The sequence below is a fragment of the Bubalus bubalis genome, chromosome 12 (genome assembly GCF_019923935.1).
Source record: "Bubalus bubalis isolate 160015118507 breed Murrah chromosome 12, NDDB_SH_1, whole genome shotgun sequence".
Taxonomy (NCBI): Eukaryota; Metazoa; Chordata; class Mammalia; order Artiodactyla; family Bovidae; genus Bubalus; species Bubalus bubalis.
This window is the reverse complement of record NC_059168.1, coordinates 15,665,514-15,687,581: the sequence shown is the minus strand read 5'-3', so window position 1 is coordinate 15,687,581 and position 22,068 is coordinate 15,665,514. Positions and strand designations below refer to the sequence as shown.

The 22,068-nt window shown below is 38.1% G+C and overlaps 1 protein-coding gene across 17 annotated transcripts in view; it reads right to left on the bottom strand.

Moving 5' to 3' along the window:
* LTBP1 (latent transforming growth factor beta binding protein 1) overlaps positions 1–22,068 on the bottom strand; it is a 458,940-nt gene that overhangs the window by 82,378 nt on the left and 354,494 nt on the right. For all 17 annotated transcript variants that reach the window (XM_044925805.2, XM_025260861.3, XM_044925802.2 and 14 more), the window contains 2 exons: positions 17,422–17,544; positions 10,021–10,146 (listed from right to left, as the gene is read on the bottom strand). In XM_044925805.2, the coding sequence (XP_044781740.2) occupies positions 10,021–10,146; positions 17,422–17,544 (249 nt within the window). The remainder of the gene's footprint in view (positions 1–10,020; positions 10,147–17,421; positions 17,545–22,068) is intronic.

The following is a 22,068-nucleotide window of genomic DNA, read 5'->3' as shown; positions in this document are numbered from 1 at the left end:
GGGAATCAACTGAATACTGTCCAGACTATGCTACTATTTTTTGTCTTGTAGAAGGTGTTTGAGAGTTACTATGGAATGAATTTTTTAATCTCTTCTTTAGAATTACCACAGCATTGATATATGTTCAGAATGGACTGAAATCCTAATGTTCTAGGACACATGGTTTTAGAAATTATGGAAGACCGATACATGTGATATGTGAAAAGGAGGCCATATTTAACTACTAAGCATTAATGATGAAACACTAGGTCAGTCCAGCTCCCTAGGCCTTCACTGGCAACACTCCCTCCCAAGCGCATCTGAACTGCTGAGAGTAGGTTCCTAGTTCTCTTCTCTTTCTGCAACTTGCATGCCCTTTCATAAGTTTAAAATTACTGCAGTTAGTAAATGTCTTTCTGCATGAGGATAAAATATAAAATTAATGAGCTTTTAAATTTTGTGGGTTTTTTCTGAAGATCTAAAAAACTCTTAAGAACTTTTCAAATATTTACATTATGTCCCTTTTTCTCATTTCCATATGGCTTTTGAAGACAAGGAAGTGGAATAAATGTACAGAAAATGATTATCTCTATCATTCAGACTAAGGCCAAGGATGAAAATCCTCATGAATGAAATAATTTTAAATCAACTGCTTAAAAAAACAAAACAAAACTGAAGAAGCATAATTTGGCTTTTACATTTCGAACTGTTTTATCAAGCAACTGCAGTGAAAGACTAAGGAAACGGGGAAAGGGATCTGTGGCCACTTCTCCTCATGGAGGGAGCCCACAAAGCTCAGGTTCTGCAGCTGGAAAGGTTATCTGTGTCGTTAAACATCCCTGAAAGCCTCCAGTTTGCACTGGGTTCAGATCGTCCCCCTCAGAGAAGAGGACATGAGTGGAGCAGAGAGGTGCTGCCTGAGGAAACCATTACAAGGGCCAGATGTTTGTTCAATTGTGATAAAACCTCGGTACTATAGGTGCAAATCCCAAACTGAGTATCTGTGACATCTAAGGAAAAATTCCGAGTTGAAGAGTAGTATATTTTTAATCAGAGACCGAGAACTTTTTCTTTTTAGAAAAGCAAAAGCTATAAATGCAATAAATCATCCGTGTTTCTTTCCAGAGAAAGAGAAGCAAAGTGATTTCTGAACTTAAAAAGCCATTTTCTTATTTCTTCCTGTGATAGGCTGACAGATTATTATATAAAAACAGAAATTTAAGAAGTATTTGAATTTCACACACACACACACAATTTCTAAAAATTTATAGAGAATAAGAAAGCTTTAAAAAAAAAAAAAACTTTTTATACTCCCAAAGGTAAACAATAATTCTAATTTACTGTCATGTAACAAATATCACATAAGTGGGGAATTTTAATAAATTCTCCAAATAAATCCAAGGCCATTCAAAAAAGTTCCCCAAATTTTAATTGCTTATTTCTTCTACCACAATTTACGTGAAAAAGATACTATGTGTGAAATACATATCTTGCATTTTCCCATGGTTTCAGTTTTTTAAATGACAAGAATTTTGTTTTAACATATTATTTATAACCATTTGGGTTATCTTTGCATTCATTTAATGGTTTTACATTTCTACACCTGAGCTGTTCTAAAAATACATATAATATCTTATTCTAACTTCAGAGCCATGCTGTGCATTTTCTCTTTTCATATAGTATTTCTTACACTAAGAGGTGCTGCCAGTGAGACTGGGAGAAAACCCTAACCACAGGCCAAACACATCAAACCCCAGATTCATCTTTCTGACACTTAGGCCCCAGAGGCAATATAAGAGCAGCCAAAAAAATTCCCATTTTTTTACTATTATAATTTTTCTTTCTATATTCATACAGGATGCCAATAAAGATGAGTTTTGAAACCACAGAAAATAGTACCTCTAGAAATAACAATGCTGATACTTAAATGCAAACAAGTGTTAGCATGAACGATCAGTTTATTGGCAACTGACGCATCAAACACTTAAAAACTTGAAATACTTGGGGAGTAAACAGGGAAAGTCAGTCATATGGAATGCTTAGGGAAAATAAAGGGTGAGGAATTAAAGCAAATTATATATAAATGAGTTACTGAACCATATTCTACATGACTTTAATAAATTGGGATTTAAATGTAGAAAAAAATATAGTAGTAATTAATTTATATCCAGACTTGGACTTTGAATTGCCAGACTATTTAATTCACAATATACAATTGTGTGTTGCATATTTTCTAAGCACAGATCAAATAAAAATAAATAGGTTTTAAATGCCCCCTTCCTTTTAGGTACCCACATATCAAGGGAAACACATGGCAATAACTAGGGTGTCAGTATAAGAAGTGCTAAAATACTAACAATAATTCACATCCATCGAGCATGTTCTAGAGACCAAACTCCATTCCAAGTGTGTGTTAATACTTGCCAACACCCATTGACATACTTAATTCTTCCAAAAACTCCTACAAAAAAATGTAGGTGCTGTATTTTATGCTTATTATGCAATGCAGAACTGAGATATATGACTCATGTGAGTCAAGTCCACACAACTTTAAAGTGCTGGAGCAAGAATTCAAGCCCATGTATTCGAATTCCACAGCCCAACTCGTTACCACTGCTGCACCCAGTTACCAAGCAGAGTGTGATTTAGGGAGTGTGCTTTTAGGAGTCAGATTTTCAAAAAATAGGGAAGGCTTTTCACTAAGTCCCTTCATTCATTCATGAAGTACTGGGTTGGCCAAAAAGTTTCTTTGATTTTTAGTAAAAATAAGACATATTTTTCATTTTCATTAGGAACTTTATTGACACATTCACTAACCAAATGACTCTTTTGGCCATCCCAATTTTTACCAGCCCTACCTAACATTCTCAAAGGCACAAAATTATGAACAAAACAAAGATTCACATCTTATGAGCCTTAGTGTCCAGCAGAAAGATTGGACAATAAACAAGACAAAGAAGTAGAATAAGGTAGTTTAGAAAAGAGAGAGAAAACAGAAATGTGGGGAGTGGGTAAAGGTGAGAAAAGGATGATTAGAGAAAGGTTCACTGACAGATGAATAGATAAAGAGGATGTGATACATATATACAATAGAATGCTACTTGACCATGAAAAAGAAATAATGCCATTTGCAGCAACATGGACACAAGAGATCACCACACTAAATGTAAGTCAAAGAGAAAGTCAAATACCATATGATATTGACCATATCACTTACATGTGGAATCCAAAACATGACACAGTGAACCTATCTATGAAAGAATCAGGGACATAGAGGATAGATTGCTGGCTGCCAAGGGAGAGGGTGAGAGGGGGATGGATTGGGAGTTTGGGATAAGCAGGTATATATAGAACGGATAAACAACAAGGTCCTATGTACAGCACAGGGAACTATATTCAATATCCTGTGATAAACCATAATGGGAAGGAATATGAAAAAGATCTTCCATTATGGTTTATCACAGGATACTGAATATGAATAATATTCAACATTGATATTAAATATTACACAGCTGTATAGCAATAATTAACACATTATTGTGTATATCAACCATACTTCAAAAAAATGAAAAAAAAAAAAAAAAAAAAAGGACCTACTGAGAAAGTGACATTAAATAAAGACCTATAGTAGATGAGAGGTAACAATCAATGTACTTCTTGTTAGTATAATAAATTTCCTTATTTTAAGCTGCTCATTGCAACCAAAGCAAACAAATTAATATTTAACCTACCTACCTATATGTTTGTTGTGAAAATTAAAAGAGAAAATAGGTACAATACATTTAGCATAAGTGCCTGGCTCCTAAAAAGAACTCAGTGAATGCTGGCTATTACTATTACTGCTTTTGTTTTAATAAACTTATGAAATCAGATATGTGAAGTTTCTCCAGTACACTCATACAGGGTGTCCAAGACAACCACATCATACTTTCTGTTAGATGTCTACAAAGTAACTGATTCTGGACTCAATATATTAAGCATTACAATTTAGGTCTAAAGTACAAAAGTATCATTGACAACAACCTTCCATGATATAGTTCTTCCATGAGAACTTGGGTTACTGATGACATCCAAAGATTCATCAAAATAGATGCAAGAAGCTCTCGGCACCCAGACATGAGCTGAGGGACATAGCAGAAGGTGTGAGGGGCAGCCTGCCTGTTCACAGACTGCCCTTTCTGGAAGCTTCATGTCTATTTTTTGGCTGAAAGGAAAAGTGTTTACTTCTTCGATGAACAAATGATTTTCCATAGCTCTGGGATATGAAAAGATCAGTAGCGATAAAAGGCTTAGGAAGAGCTCTCGAATTTTTTTGCCACCATTGTGAATTTCTTTATAAAAATGTTGATATATGGAGGACAATCAAGCAACGCATGGAAAATATGTATTCCAGGTCCAAAAGCAGCTTATTCCAGCAAGATTTCCTCAGCTCTCTCCCTAATGATTTAAACATCCATTTCATTCACTTCTGCAGAAGTACATTCACAGGAGGAGTGAGTGTGAAGAACAGTAGCCTTTATAGCTAGAGGCCACTTCCTTTCCTTACCTGGAATGCTGTCTGATCCTTTTTCACACAGGGGAGGGAAAGGATCCTGTTGTTAAGCTAAATTCCCTGTCTTTAGAAAAGAAATACTCTGGTTGTATTCTGTTACTAGATTTTTTTTTTTTTTTCACTTTCCAAGCTTAAAAGTACTAAAAAACCTAAAAATCTTTGGGCCAAGTAGCCAGATGTAATATATTATTGTGTCAGGGTACTTCAATGTCCTACTTGGCTAAGTCATTTTCAAAAATATTTTCTCTTTGGTGATAGACCTAAAGTTCTATCTCCATGCCACAAAACCACCAACTGCCTTGGAGTGCTGTCAACATGGTTTTATACTTTCTTTCTACACTGCTCGTGGAAAATGTACCTCAAAGGCTGAAAACAAAACCACACTCACTCCCAGTTCATTTTTCTTTCTTTGATTTGGCAAAGGTTGTCCTTCGTGTATTTTCTGGTTCCCAGCACACACAAAATTGATCTAAGCGTTTGGACCCAACTTCTTTTAATCTTTCTGATATCACTGTTCTCAGTGAACTTCATGAAGCCAGCCATCCTTATCACTTGTATTTGCTGTGTTTTTCCACCCAAATGAATGAGTTAGTAAGAAGCGGTTTATGGTAGATATCTAAACAGGTTACAGGATTAGAGACTATAGCCATTCAACAGTAAGACTTGAGTGCTTTGGGTTTCAGAGTTTAGTTCAATGTTCCAAAAGTCCCCTTCCAATCCTACAGTTCTCAATTTTTAAATCAATATGGGAGATGCTCTGAATGTGAGAGCAGAAGTTCCTGATCACATACTCCATCTGAGGTGCTTTTTTGAAAAGTAAGAAACAAACAACATTCAGAGGAGAAAAAGAAAGCAGCCGAATACAGAATTGAACTTAAAGGGTTTTTTTTGACAAAAAGTAATTAATTTTTTTTCAGGTTAATTTCAAGAATGTCTGATTTTTAAAAGTGGACTTTAAATAGCAGTTTTGGTTCACAATAAAATTTCACAGGAAGTTTCCTTATTCCCCTTGTTTTCCCAAAACCGTCCCCTCCCCTAGCCTCTCCCACTGTCAACCACCCACACCAGAGTGGTACATTTGCTATGACTGATGAACCTACACTGACACATCACTATCAAGCAAAGCCCATAACTCACATCGGGCTTGCTCTTGGTATTATGCTATGATCTTTTATTCCCGTCTGGACAACAGAACTCATGTGTTGGCAACTGGAAAGAGGCCTTCAGCAGACAATCTCACATCCTCCGATCTATTCATCGACAGCTATTATCACTTAGCCAGTCGATGACCAGTTTGAAAAAGAAAAGCACTTAATATGGCTCCATCTGTTACTCGGACACAATTTTGGCAGTACTTTCATTAATGTACATTGCTATGCTATGCTAAGTCACTTCAGTCGTGTCCGACTCTGTGCGACCCCATAGATGGCAGCCCACCAGGCTCTCCCATCCCTGGGATTCTCCAGGCAAGAACACTGGAGTGGGCTGCCATTTCCTTCTCCAATGCATGAAAGTGAAAAGTGAAAGTGAAGTTGCTCAGTCGTGTCCGACTCTTAGTGACCCCATGGACTGCAGCCTACCAGGCTCCTCCATCCATGGGATTTTCCAAGCAAGAGTACTGGAGTGGGGTGCCATTGCCTTCTCTGTAATGTACATTATAGAGGCAGAATGGCCAGTTGTGACTACCCTAGTTGGTAACTTCCGTTCTCTGCTCTAGCCCTCACATCCTCATTACTCTGCTCTCTTTCATGGGGTTTACCACTTTATAGCATATTATGTAGCTGACATTAGTTTACTGTCTCCAAGCAAGTGGAGCTATTCTTTCTTCAGAGACATCACCCCGGTTCCTAGGAGTGGCCCGTATATAGTAGACATGCAATAAATATTTGTCAAATGGATGAATGAACAAGGATGCTTTCTAAAGGACATGATTTTAGGGAGTGATTTTGGTCATAGTTTAGAGCCCTAGTTCGTCATGACTAACCAGGTTCCATAAGTCACTGATGTCCCTCTGTGCCACTAGGCTCCTCTGGGGTCCCTGCTAGATCAGTGTGGCCAGTGTACTATGCGAAAAGACTAGAAACCGCAGTGGAGTCTAGAGATGCCTGATGTCCCCAGTTTCATCTGTTGTCATGCAAGGTCTCAATTGACATGGACGGCCAACTGGGAGAGCACAGCCATTCCTGGCCAAGAGCAGCCCTCCCAGAGGCACGTGAACAGAGAGATGCCAAGTCAGGGCCAGGAGGCATTTCTTCAGGGGGGCCAGAGCACGGACATGGTGACACTGAGGATTCTGACTCTCACAAGTTTCCCCAGTCTCCTTCCCACTCACTCACATCCTGTTGCCGATGAAGAAACGAAACTCTGAGTCAGCTTACAAATGGGAGGATACATATTTTTCCTATGAACCTACACTGATATTTCATTATCAAGCAAATTTGAATTCTGTAATTTAAAAAGTGGGGGAAAATAAAGGAACCAAAGAATTGGGACTGTTTAAAACAAATGGATAAGCCAATGTAAGATATAAAACAGTGAGCTGAATGAAAAAAGTCAAAAGTCTCCTTTGCTTTCCTACACAATCTCTGGCTAGAGGGTGTAAAGGTGGGTGGCAGGAGGAGAGGAACCACAGTTATGAGAAGAAAAGAAAGAATTACAGAAGTGGAAGTAAATAAAAAGGGCCTTGCTTCCCTGTACTTTCCTGACATTCACAGGTAGGACTTGGAAAAAAAAAAAAAAAAACTCTGTGAGTTATAGATTATACATGACATGCCGTACCCTGTACTTTTTTATATCCTTAAATAGAACCATGCTATATTATTTAAACACAAAAACATAAATTTCAATATGCACTATTTACTTATTTTTCCCCGAATCTCTTCCTGGAATGTAGGTTCCACGTGGACAAGAACAGGGTGTATTTTGCCCTCAGAACACTAACAGTGCCTGGCGCGAGATAGGCACTCTGTCACTGAGCAAATGAATAAACAAATAGCTGCACACCCACCACATACTTCCTATTCCAAGTTCAACTGACACTTGTTTTTTATCTCATGTGGGAAAAACAAGATGCTTCTCCATCCTCTCCCGCATGCGTGCTCCCAGAGCAGCATAAGAGAAAGGATGGAGCCAGTGGTGGTTTTTATTCTCAAAGACTCGATCCTGCTCCTTGATACCTGAGACAGTTGATACTGACAGACTGCGTCTTCATTATGGTTCAATATCTGTGAACAGATGCAGACAACTCTCCAAGTCATGGGGGATTAGGGAAGGGCCCTCCTCCCCTCCGCTGGGCGGGATTCCTTCAGCCCTGCTTGAAGCAAGGTATGCCAGCCCTTGTGTCCATGTGGCTTCAGCTGCTTTAATTAGAAGATAGGAGGTAAGCTGATGGATGGGCACGAAGCAAGAGTGCCAGCCACTTCTCGGTGTTAATTCAAATCCCATACACATCAGCTCCATAGCTAAATCCCAATCACAAGGACTGGCTTCGTCCTCCACCACTGCCAGGGGTAGAATCAAGACATACTGCTACTGTCACAAGTTTCAAACTAAGTCCAATGAAAGAAAATTTGAGCCAGTTTAGTCCACTGGATTAAGACCATAAAAAATGAAAATCTCGCAAAGCTTATTCAAGAAAGAGATTAACATGCCTAATAATGAGGGGGCTTTCTAGTTATACTGCCAGGTATCAGCACAATATTCTAAAGTATCTGCTTTATTACTTGTGTAAAAATTGTCCAGATTGTGGAGTAAAAAATATGGAACAAGGGTCAAAGACTGTATACTAAAGTACAGGAATTTACAAAGCCCTAGAAGTTTTTTAAAAACACAGTTTAAAATTCAAATCCCCGCCAAGTAAATGCCTAAACAAATTAGAACTGCAACTAAGTCACAGTGATTATATAACTCTTGAGTTGCAGAAATAAAGATTTTAAAAGACACAGATTTAAAGAAAAAGTACAAAAGAAAAAACAAACGTGAGTATGTTTATACTGGTATATGGTGACTGGTGAGCACTTGAAATAACTTATACATTTTTTTAAAATACAGTTTTTGCATGGCACGGCTACTGCTATCTGTAACTTGGACCATTTCTCAGTTAAGGAAGACCTTACTAGCCATGTTTTACAGCTAGCTGAAGAAGCAAGCCTGCACCCTTCTAGAAAGCAGGGAAATGAACATTCTGCAAATTTCACGTCTTCAGTCACTCAAGTCGGCTAGCACCCTATCCTCTCTACCAGGGAATTCTGTGATCCCCCCAGAAGGCCAGCATGCATGCTCTTTCTTATGAGCTCTAGTCTCAGAGCTCTAAATATAAAATTAATTAAAACTCAAACCACTGAAACATGGAGTAAATCTCTCATGGGCATCTTCTTTATGATGTTTTTCTCCATTTCCCCACTTTTGATCACTTCCAAACCCCTCATAATCTTTAAACCCTACCCTGCACTATCTCTCTTTCACTTGAAGCCAAATCTGGCATTCATGTTTTGTCTACTCAGCAGGAGAGCAATTTCAACAATCTCCTGCTTTTTATAAGATCAGTTTATTCTTCTCAATAAAATAATTCGTTTCAGATGAACCTGGTTGCCGGTCCTCGGCTTGATTCCACTGTGGTGTGAGTAAGGAGAGAACACACTTCCTGCTCCACTCCTTTTTAAAAGCAAAGACACTAAGTCCTATCACAGACCCAGAACAGAACTTTCATACTTCTTTAAAACAGAGCTGGGTTTTGATAACCTAGATTCTCAAAGGTCAAAAAAATTAAAAATCAAAAAAATTATAATTACAGGACTCTTCTCAGTTTACTTTTATAAAGGCTCAGATGAACTATTCTTCAATTTATCAAACTATCATAAGTCATCAAGAATATAAATCTTATGTATATAACCAGTGCTGCGGCCCTGCAAACATAAAGAGGTTGCCAATAGGAAGCCAACATGTTATCTTAATGTCTTACAACTTAATTTGCTCCTAGGATATAATAAATACTGAAAGGTAGGAAAATATACTGGTTCAGAGCAAAGGATCTTAAAGGAATAACTCTGGAAAATCTCTGCTGACAATGGTACAGAGAAAAATCAAGCAAGGCATGTTTATATACAGAATGATACAGATGATCTATATGAAACATAATCAAAATCAACAGAGTCTTGGGTTACATCAGGGATGTTGCTCCATTTTCCTTTCTATCTCCCACATGCACCTAAAATCATCACCTCCTGCACATTTTGACTCATTAATTCAGTACCAGTCATGGAATCACCTGTGAGTATTTTCACCAGTATAATAGCAGTTTATCCTGTCTGTAAATCCTAGCCACCTTGAGCTGCATTTCAAGGAGGGGTCCCCTCGGTGCACATGTGCTCCAAGGCCCTAAATCATGAGTGCCTGTCAGTGTCTCAGAGCCTGTGCCGATTAAAATAGAAAGGCATCTCCTCTCTGCTTTATCATGCAATAATTACATGAGGTCTTATTGTTCATCTTACCTTCACACGTGCGTCCATCTGCAGAGATTGAGAAACCCTGTTCGCAGATGCAGTGAAAAGAACTGTCTGTGTTCAGACATTCTCCATGAGGACCACAGAGTCCAGGTTGTTCACATTCATTAATATCTGGAATCAAGAAGAGTTCCACATACTTGAAAAAAACCTGCTTCGCTTTCTGATGATATCAGATAAGACAGGAAGCAAAATCTATTACAAAATGGCCAGACGTGTATTTGGTGGCACACTACACCGTTTGTATACACACCAGACCACAAGACAAGCTGGACTGTCAGGAGAGAGAAATTACTTGGGTTGAATCATAGGAAATAGCCAATGTTCACCATTTTTATCCTAAAAAGAGCAAGTTTATAGGCTCAAACAAGGGTACCCTTTAAAATATATATATATATATATATATATATATATTAGAGTCTTGAGGGTATCTAATAAATTGAGTCTTTCGTGAAATATTCTTCAGTACGAATACTGTGTTCTCCTTCATCTTCTTTCACCACCATGAAAACAGCTCTCTTGTGGCCTGTATGTCTTCTCAAGTCCATGACTATCCATCCCTGGGAAGTGAACTTAAGGGAAAGGTTGGACAAGTCTAACGGTGTTTAACTCAAAAATGTCACTTCTCAAATGTCTGAATATACAAAGGAAATTGACTCCAATCTATTTCACTGAAAATGGATACAAGAAATAAAGTACAAGAAAAACGTGGCCTTTAATATTCGCGCAGCTTTGTGATGATGAAATTATGGATGAGCATCCAGTGCTTAGTGTGGTACTCAACACCACCAAGAGTTGGTACTGCTTATTACTAAGACTCACGTACACTTCATGCTGTAGTTGTGCTGACTACTGTGTGTTGACCATCTCATACTATGCTTGTCCTCAGTGAAGAAGATTATGCTCCCTTCAGCCAGGGTGATGATGTACTTCTAAATGCTAATACCGCAGGAATTGTTTGGTATCCATGCAGAGACATTACTTTGCCAACAAAGGTCCATTTAGTCAAGGCTATGGTTTTTCCAGTGGTCATGTAAGGATGGAGAGTTGGACTGTAAAGAAAGCTGAACACCAAAGAATTGATGCTTTTGAACTGTGGTGTTGGAGAAGACTCTTGAGAGTCCCTTGGACTGCAAGGAGATCCAACCAGTCCATTCTAAAGGAGATCAGCCCTGGGATTTCTTTGGAAGGAATGATGCTAAAGCTGAAACTCCAGTACTTTGGTCACCTCATGCAAAGAGTTGACTCACTGGAAAAGACTCTGATGCTGGGAGGGATTGGGGGCAGGAGGAGAAGGGGACGACAGAGGATGAGATGGCTGGATGGCATCACCAACTTGATGGACGTGAGTTTGAGTGAACTCTGGGAGATGGTGATGGACAGGGAGGCCTGGCGTGCTGCGATTCATGGGGTCACAAAGAGTACGACACGACTGAGTGACTGAACTGAACTAAACTGAATGTTCTTTCAAAGCAGTCCTAATGATGCTGGCTAAGAGCACCTGAAGGGGACAATGTATATGGTGCTGACTCACATGACTGCCTGTATGTACTGCATCTTAACTGCTGTTTGTCTCCTCTGTGTCCCCTCTTACACTGACTGCTTATTCAAAAGAACTTCATATTTTAACTCTGAGTCCACCTCCCAGTAGAGCAAGTAAAGAGTGTATTACGAATACTTGTTCACCAAAAACTCTCGGTTTTGTCCATTCTGTTCTAACTGAACAGTGATTGATTAAGGTTCTCTTAGTCAACTGGAGTCATAAAGGTATCACATGTCCTAGGCACCATCCAAGAAGTAGCCCTACTAAGGTCATTTTCCTGTCCTTCTGAAGTCATTTCTTACTAATGAGGTCCTCGGGCTTCCCTGGTGGCTCAGTGGTAAAGAATCCACCTGCCAAGGCAGGAGACATGGGTTTGATCCTTGGGTCAGGAAGATCCCCTGGAGAAGGAAATGGCAACCCACTCCAGTATTCTTTCCTGGGAAATCCCACGGACAAAGGAGCCTGGCGGCTACAGTCCATGGGGTTGCAGAAGAGTCAGATATGACTTAGCGACTAAACAACAAATAGGCCCTCAACACATCATCTTAAAAGTCCATCTTTAATGGAGTACATACATACAATGGAATAGTACTCAGCCATTAAAACAGAATGAAATAATGCCATTTGCAGCAATATGAGTGGACCTAGACAGTGTCACACAGAGTGAAGTAAGTCAGACAGAAAAGGAGAAATATCATATGACATCTCTTTTATGTGAAATCTAAAAATAAAGGATACAAATGAACTTACTTACAAAACAGAAACAGACTCACAGACTTCAAGAATGTTCTTATGGTTGCCAGGGGAAGGATGCGGGCAAGGGATAGTTAGGGAGTCTGGGATAGACGTGTACACGCTGTTATATTTAAAATATTTAAAATGGATAATCAACAAGGACCTACTGTATAGCACATGGAACTCAGCTCAATGTTATGTGGCAGCCTGGACGGGAGGGGAGTTTGGGGGAGAATGAATACAGGTATATGTATGGCTGAGTCCCTTCAGAATTCGTCTGAAACAATCACAATATTATTTGTTAATCGGCTATACCCCATGCAAAATAAAAAAACAAATTTCAAGTCCATCTTAAATTCAATTAAAAACTTTTACTAATGGTTTCCTAAAAGATGGTTGAGTAGGCAGGGCCCATACTGTAGAGAAGCTCACAGTATGATAGGGGAGGCAGAAACCAAGACAAATAACTATAAAGTTGAATGGGAGCATGGAAAACATACAGATGAGGGGCCTTTACAGTGACCTAGAGAACATGCTTAGCCACCAAGCTGGCAGCTCCCCGTCCTCCAGAGGGTCACTACTTTCCCTGTATCCAGGGTCTCCTGGGGCTCTTCCTCATGTCTGTTCCTCTCACCGTGTAAAGGGAATTCTGGCAATATTACTGATTTAGCTATCTGAATATTAAGCTTGAACTCTTTACCCTTCCATCCTCCATATATTTCAGGCCAGTTGGCTTATCTACTGCTGAACCTAACTAAGAAATCAAGCAGGAATTACTCATTTTCTGAACAACTCTCCCATTCTGGTTATTGTCACTAATTTTAAAATATTTCAAGAAAGAGCAATGAATCATTTTCTACTTTACTATTTCTTAATATGATTCCACTCTGTGAAATCCTTCCCTTCTTTTGTAAATTCGCTGGTATCCTCTATGTTTGCTATCTACTGAAAATATCTTAGATTGTAATCTTTCCTGAACTCTGACCTTCTTTTACCCATTAGCACTATTCTTTCTTTCCAACCTGCTGCCTGGAATCTGTTGCCCTCCACCTGGGCAACAAGGTGCCATAAAGTTCCACTGGCCTGGGGATCAAGTCCAGGGTCGCTGTCCATCTTGTAGAGCCTTAGAGGTTACCTAAGACCACCTTCTTACTTTACCTATGACTCAGTGTGACCTTTTAAAAACTGTCAGACTTTGTAACTTTGCATAGGGAATCGTGTGCATAAACATTTTTGCTTCAAGAGAAGTCACTGATTAACAAATAATTGTCTAAAAAGTCTATGACAGGAACTGTAGACGAATTCCCAGACTTTTTTCCAGGAAACCACCAAGAAAGAACAACATGAATATCTGGAACCAGAGAAACATATGCATTCAATTTGGTTTGTACTTATTGAGGCATTTCTAAACTATGCTGCTAGTAACTCAGCTGAAAGTCAGACTATATTTAAGTTGGGTTTCTTTCATGGGTCCGAGATTCCACAGAAATTCACAATTTGGCATGTGTAAGTCAAAATGTGAAACTGAGTATATTCTGAAGCTCAAATGTATGCCACCACATTCCTAAAGAGACTATTAACATAGAATTTCCATGCTGTCTGTGTACCATAATTAATTGTCCTGAGGGAAGAGATTTTTACACTTTCAATTGAAAATGCCTTCCTGAATATGGACCTATCCTCAGATTATTAGGTAAGATTTAAACTTTATGCCTATCACACATTATTTTTCAAATATGTTCCATGGTTATTCACATTGTCATAAATTATGTTTTCAGCATTCAAACAAACTGAAATCTATGCCCACATACAGAATGCTGACATGATCATGGGATTAAATAGAAGTAGGCTACTAACTTCAGGCAGAGTGAAGGATCATAAACCTGCCTCCAGTGATGTGGCAAAGAGAGATGACTCCAAACAAGGTCAGTGCACAAGACATTATAAACAGCCTCTAATCCGAGTAGGTGGGTGATGGAGCAAATTCATAGATACTATTTTTTTAATGGTACTATATCCCACTGCAGGAATATTTTTCATTAATTTGGATGTAAGTTTTTCAAGTAGACATATTAGTTTATTCTGGAAATTAGGAGTCACCAATGTAACTGAGAAAAAAGTCAATTTAATAATGATTTATAGTCAATAAAACATCATATGTTTGAAGCAGCCACATTTGAGCTCCTAAAAAATCTCAAACACAAATTTAATATACTGAGAGAAGACAGTATAATTAATTAATCAGATGACTAAATTGGTTTCTTATAATTTAACTCTAGAAGTACATAAACTTTGCAATATGAACTCATCGTCCATTTATATAAGACTTGGTTTTACTTCTATTTGGTCAAAACTTTATGACAAGAAGAAACAAAAAAAATTATTCCTAAGCCCAAATGTCTGTAATAAACACAGGATTCAGAGGTTTAGGGGTATCTCTTGGCATTTTTATATAAATCAAGGTTCTATTAAGATTTAAAAGTCCCCCAAATGGAAATACTGTCATAAATTTACAATTCAAATCTTTCTTCTCAATTGTATTAAGTCCAAACACATTTAGTTTCTGTATTGGGAACACTGAAAATTTTAAGTTTACCTTGAAGGTAAATAAATATATACTCTCTAAGGTACATGCTGCAGAATATTTACATCCTGGGATCAGCAAGGGCATTAATTTTAAAAGATCTTGAGGCAAAGGTCCATGTATTTTATATCTCAGGGACACAGAGCTGAATGTAGATAAGATACATAGGGTAAATATTCTAGAACCACAACTAAGAGAGTAGACACCATATTCCCTTTTTTAAGAATACTGTGATTTGGGACATGTGAGAGGAATATAAATTATGACAAACCAGAATTTTACAAGTCACACGTGTCCAGGAACAACAGATAAAAATGACTCCAACAAACTTTTATTTATATGTAATTTGGGCTATATGGAGATCAGTCCTGGGTGTTCTTTGGAAGGACTGATGCTAAAGCTGAAACTCCAGTACTTTGGCCACCTCATGCGAAGAGCTAACTCATTGGAAAAGACTCTGATGCTGGGAGGGATTGGGGGCAGGAGGAGAAGGGGACGACAGAAGATGAGATGGCTGGATGGCATCACCAACTCAATGGACATGGGTTTGGGTGAACTCCAGGAGTTGGTGATGGACAGGGAGGTCTGGCGTGCTGCAATTCATGAGGTTGCAAAGAGTCAGACACGACTGAGTAACTGAACTGACTGAACTAACTGACTGAGTTCCATAATGATGGAGGAACAATAAGAAAATTTATCCAGTATTATAAATAAATAAGAGAACAGGTAAGTGTGAGTTTTCAATGGAAAAAGGCATGGGTTTATTAAGACTAATAATTGTAGAAAAATTTGTAGGGTAATTAGGTATAGCTAAAAATGTTGGAACAAATGTGACTTTTTAATCACAATGTAAAAAATAACTCTTTGCATTATACTGGGGGGGCGGAATCACTGAATCTGTCTGCTTTCCTTTGGCTATACATGTAACAATAATTGGCATGGCAATGTAGAGAAAATAAAGGGGAAAGATCTTAGGTTCAAATCTCAGTTCAATTACTTCTTAGTGAGGAGCATGCTAATTAACATCTCTGAGCTTCCGTTACTCAATCACAAAATGGATAAAAGTTTCCTCCTCGATTCTCTACAAATCAAGTGAGGTAATACAGTAACAGGCACACAACAGGCATTTAGTTAAAACCGTGTTGTGATCGGTGCTGTGCTCTTATTAGTACCTGTGTCCACTGTACAGTGAGTGCTCCTTTATCCCCAGAGAACACGTTATAAGACCCCCGGTTGGATACTTGAAATTATGGATAGTACCAAACCATGTATACACTACTTTTTTCTTATATATACATATAATAAATTTTAATTGATAAATAAGGCACAGCAAGAGATTAACTACTAATAATAAAATAGAATGAGAACAGTATACCAAAATAAAAGTTATGTGAACACAATTTCTCTCTCTTTTCAATTATCTTACTGTGCAAGTTTAATGCCTTTTTCATTATAAGGACTTAGCATGCACTGTGGCCATGACTTTTGCAGCCTGAGGGTCAACAACAAAAACAGAATGAATTTCTTCTTCTCTCTTCACAGTATCACAGATAAAAGATTTGTTCTTTTGTTGCCATTGATCTTAGCAACCTTAAAATAGGATTTTTTTTTCTTAAGAACTTTCACTTCTTCATTAAAAGAAAAAATACCCTTATGGCTTCTTTTTGGTATATCCAAATGGTTTGCATCACTACCCTTGTTCTCTGGAACCATAATGAGGTAAGATAAGAGTTGCTGGTACACAGGCACTATGGTGCCTCAACAGCGGATCTGATGACGGTAGAGATGGCTACTAAGTGACTAACAGGTGAGATGTGCTGGGCAAAAGGATGATTCACATCCAGAGCAGGATGAAACGGGATAGCATGAGATTTCACATACTCATTAGAACAGCAAGCAATTTAAAATTTGTGAATTGTTTCTGGAATTTTCCATCTATTTTCAGACCACAGCTGACTGCAGGTAACAAACAGCAGATAAGGGGAGGAGGACAGCTGTTCGGGAGATCAAATGTGATAGCACTTTGAAAAAATATAAAATTCTGTCCTCTGTAATTATGACCAAATTATTAATTAGGCTTTTTTGGGGAGAGGGAAAGCTAGATACTGAGTAAAAACAGGGATCAGGAAAAACAAAAAAGCAGAAACATGTTATGGGACAAAATGAAATAGGCCCATGAAGGATATGTAAAAATGAAAAGGTAACTTAGAATGAAATACCAAGGTTGGCCAATGGAAGGAAAGTACAGCAAAGCACAGGTGATCATAGTTATCACAGAATCACGCAAAGCTAGGACACAGTTCCAAAATGCACGCGTTTTAGTTAGTTTGGTGCAGTGCAAAGCAGGAACATCCTGTACTTGATGTAGACTCAAAAAAATTATAATAATACTTATAAATAAAATTATTAAAAATTTTCATAGCTCATTTATATATACAGTGGTAAAACTGTGAACTATTATCAGGAAGCAACACAGAACTGAGTAATTATGTAAATTATAATTTAAAAAGCAAAGAAAGAAGTTTACCTTGACATCCTTTATTGTCATTTAGCTGGAATCCATCTGGACAAGTACATTCATAGGACCCTTTAGTATTAATGCAGTCTCCTCCCTGGCAAACACTCTTGTCCTCCAAGCATTCATTGATATCTACAAGTCAATTTACAAGATGTATAAGACAAACTGTATTAAGAAAAACATTTTCCTTATCTTTACACACTAGACTCACATAAACGATTATTTTACATCTCTGGTAATGCATGATTTTAAATGAATGACTGTTTACCTTTTAGAGTTATTAAAAATGAAACATTTTGAAAGGATTTTAGCTTTTAAAATTTGTACAATATAAACAGATGCTATACAAGATCCTGTATTACACATCACAGGAAAGATTTTAAAATATCTGGCATGCTCCCTGCCTCCAAAGAAAAATGATTGTACAAAAAAAAAAATCCCCAAATTGTATTATAAAAGTAAACACAAAAATATTGAGTTGATTTATAAGTTCAAAATAATTTAAGAATTGTCAAAGATATATGTCACAAGAATAGTACCAACTTCCAGAGTCACATGAATTTAGAGAAAGATACTGTGAAGATTAAAGGTAGCTTGTGTAATAGAAGGAACTTACTTGAAGCCTTGACAGCAGCATGAACAGTGGCAGAGGGGTAATAAGAGGAGTTTTTGGAAGGCAACGGAATGAGCAAAATCAGAAGTCATTTACTCAGAAGTTATCACAAACAGGTATAATGCTGTCTGGACTTCTTAAAAATGTATATACTTGTAACATATGTCCAACTAAAAACGGTTTATGTAAGCACTAATGAGTCTTGACTGTGAGCATGTAAGACAATTAATGACCCCGCTCACTGCATGAACTTGAGGCAGATCTTTCACAAGGGTTGTTTATAACCTCAATTACTCCTATCAAAGTTCATTATTCCTAACACACTCCATGAGTCTCGATTCCGTTGTATGTGTAAGATTCAAATTATTAGCACTGAAGAAACCTAAAGGACAAAACCTTCTTTGTTCACTCAGAATTTGGTATGTTATGGTATTTCTTGCAAATAAGATTACTACTAAAATACAACTGCACTTATTTTACATGCTAGCAAGGTAATGCTCAAAATCCTTCAAACTAGGCTTCAACAGTTCGTGAACCAAGAACTTCCAATGCATAAGCTAAATTTAGAAAAGGCAAAGGAACCAGACATCAAATTGCCAACATCCACTGGATCATACAAAAAGCAAGAGAATTCTGGAAAAACATCTACTTCTGTTTTCACTGACTACACTAAAGCCTTTGACTACGTGGATCACAACAAACTGTGGAAAACTCTTCAAGAGATGGGAATACCAGACCACCTTAACTGCCTCCTGCAAAACCTGTATGCAGATCAAGAAGCAACAGTAAGAACCAGACACGGAACAACCGACTGGTTCAAAACTGGGAAAGGAGTACATCAAGGCTGTATACTGTCGCTGTGCTTATTTAACATCTATGCAGAATACATCATGTGAAATGCCAGGCTAGATGAATCACAAGCTGAAATCAAAATTGCCAGGAGAAATATCAACAACCTCAGATATGCAGATGATACCACCCTAACGGGAGAAAGTGAAGAGTAACTAAAGCTCCTTTTTATGCAGGTAAAAGGGCAGAGTGATAAAACTGTCTTAAAATTCAACATTCAAAAAACTAAGATCCCAGCATCTGGTTCCATCACTTCATGGCAAACAGAAGGGGAAAAAATGTAAACAGTGACAGACTTTATTTTCGTGAGCTCCAAAATCACTGTGGATGGTGACTGCAGCCATGATATTAAAAGACTCTTGCTTTTTGGAAGAAAAGATATGACAAACCTAGACAGCATATTAAAAAGCAGAGACATCACTTTGCTGACAAAGGTCAAAGCTATTGCTTTTCCATAGTCAGCTATGGATGGGAGAGTTGGATCATAAAGAAGGCTGAGAACCCAAGAATTGATGCTTTCAAATTGTGCTGGACTTCAAGTGCTGGAGAAGACTCTTGAGAGTCCCTTGGACTGCAAGGAGATCAAACCAGTCAATCCTAAAGAAACCTTGAATATTCATTGGAAGGACTAATGCTGAAGCTCCAATACTTTGGTACCTGATGTGAAGAACAGACTCATTGGAAAAGAACCTGATATTGGGAAAGACTGCAGGCAGGAGAAGGGGACGACAGAGGAAGAGATGGTTAGATGGCATCACCGCCTCCATGGACATGAGTTTGAACAAATTCCGGGAGATGATGAAGGACAGGGAAACCTGGTGTGCTACAGTCCATAGGGTCGCAAAGAGTCAGACAAGACTTAGCGACGGAACAACAACTAAAATACATGAAAATGTCCCGAACTGAATGTGAAGACTATTGCAGTCTATTCTCCTTGCTGTCTGGTTGAAAATGTGGGCACATGGAATTAAGTACTTCTCATAGAATCCAAACAAGTAATTAACTGCCCTCTGTACCATTCATGAGGCAGATAAAAGAGAAGCACCTTATAATTTCACTCTATCAAAAGAAATTATTATGAAGTTCACCCATTTTCAAAGTGTTTCTGAATACTGATCCTAAAATGTAAACCACAGCTGATGTGACTGTCACAACTAAAATAGTTTACTACTTTTTTAGTGTTTTTCCAACTTCATTTAAGTGTAATTTACATATAACAAATGCATTTAAGAGTCCAATTCAATGAGCTCTGACAAATGCAAACACATGCTTGTAACCACCATCACAACCAAGGCACAGGCATTTCTGTATCAATTTATATCTCTTAGGATCCACTGTTGGATTCTTACACCATTGCAAATACAACATTTTTTAAAGGAATGAATAAAACACCTTTCTAAGAATGTTATTCTGTAGTGACAAGCAAAGTCTGGAGACATTTTCCTTTGTCTTTTTGTCTAATCTCCATTCCTGTTAACCTTGTGCCTTGGGTGTTTTAATTGCCATCAAAGAGTCAGTAAAGGAAATATGCACAAATACAATTAAGAAAGATAATAGCACGGAGGACTAAGTGTCTCTTACAAAGCCTGAATGCATCAACAACTGGTATATTCACTGGTTAACTGACCTTTGGCATATCAAGATTCCTAAAACAAAATTTAACTGGGAAAAGGCTCTTAGATATAAATTCTGTGAAAATAATTCTTAAGACCAAACTTTCTGCTAATTTCATGATTTTGAAGTAGTTGAGACAAATGGGAATATTCTAGTCTACTGTTGGTGGATCTTTGCCATAAAACATGTATTAAAGGAAAAATCTGGACCAACCATTACCAAAAAATGTACAGGCATTTCCAATGCCCCCAAAGGTTTCCTTGTACCCCTTTTCTGTGTGGCTGCTTCTGGTCAGCGTAGTGTTTTTGAGTCATCCTGGTTTGTCACATGTATCAGTAGCTCTCCCCTCATCATTGCTGAGTAGTGTTCTGTTGTATGAATGTCTCCTGATTTCTTTACCCTTCTCTTGGGCTGAGTACTTGGATTGCTTACAGTTTTGCTATTGTGACTGACATTTTTATTCATATGCAAATCTTTGTGTTAACATGTGCTTTTCCTTGAGTAGCTTCTGAGGGGTAGAATGGCTGGGCCACATAGTAGATTTAACTTCTGAAGTTTTCTAATTCGATTTCATCATTTTACAATCCCACCAGCAAGGTAGGAGAGTTCCAACTGTTCCATATTTATTCTAATAGCTTCACAGCCATCCTAATGGCAGAGAAGGCAATGGCACCCCACTCCAGTACTCTTGCCTGGAAAATTCCATGGATGGAGAAGCCTGGAAGGCTGCAGTCCATGGGGTCACTGAGGGTCGGACACAACTGAGCGACTTCACTTTCACTTTTCACTTTCATGCATTGGAGAAGGAAATGGCAACCCACTCCAGTGTTCTTGCCTGGAGAATCCCAGGGACAGGGGAGCCTGGTGGGCTGCCATCTATGGGGTTGCACAGAGTCGGACACGACTGAAGTGACTTAGCAGCAGCAGCAGCAGCATCCTAATGGGTGTTGAGTAAGAGATCCACATTTAGATTTACCTTTCTTTCTTTGCTCTTTGGGAAACTGAGACAAAATAAGAAACGGCACCTCTGACCATTAGCATTATGTGAAAAATTTCAAATCAAAATACAGCAAGTAGAATACCAAGGATATGAATTTAAGGAACAACACTCCATTACCTAGTATTCCCTAGCATAATGGAAATCTATCAGCTTTGTTCACCTCTCCCTAAAATAATTTTCTTTCACTTTCCAAAGTCTAGGAGAAATAATATATGTGAAGAAAAGAAAGCATTTTTAAAAGTTCAAAAACAATTGGACAGATTTTAAAACAGTTCATTACATTAGAATCTGGTTTAGTTTACATATTTTTGCAAGACCTCTAGAAAGTAAAAAAAAAAAAAAAAAAAAAAAAAAGTAGCTGGAATATTAAGAGAGCCCAATGTGGGATTGTCCAGCACCGCTGCTGAGGGTAATATGAAAGAGCGACTTCTTCTAGGAAAGAAAAGATTTCCTGTAGTTGGCCAGGAGGCTTTAAAGAAAGCACCAATCAGTCGTGGTCACCTCTCCACTGAGACTGCTGCCAGTCACCAGTGACCTCCACTTTGCTAAATCCCATCAACTTTTGGTCCTCATCTTGCCT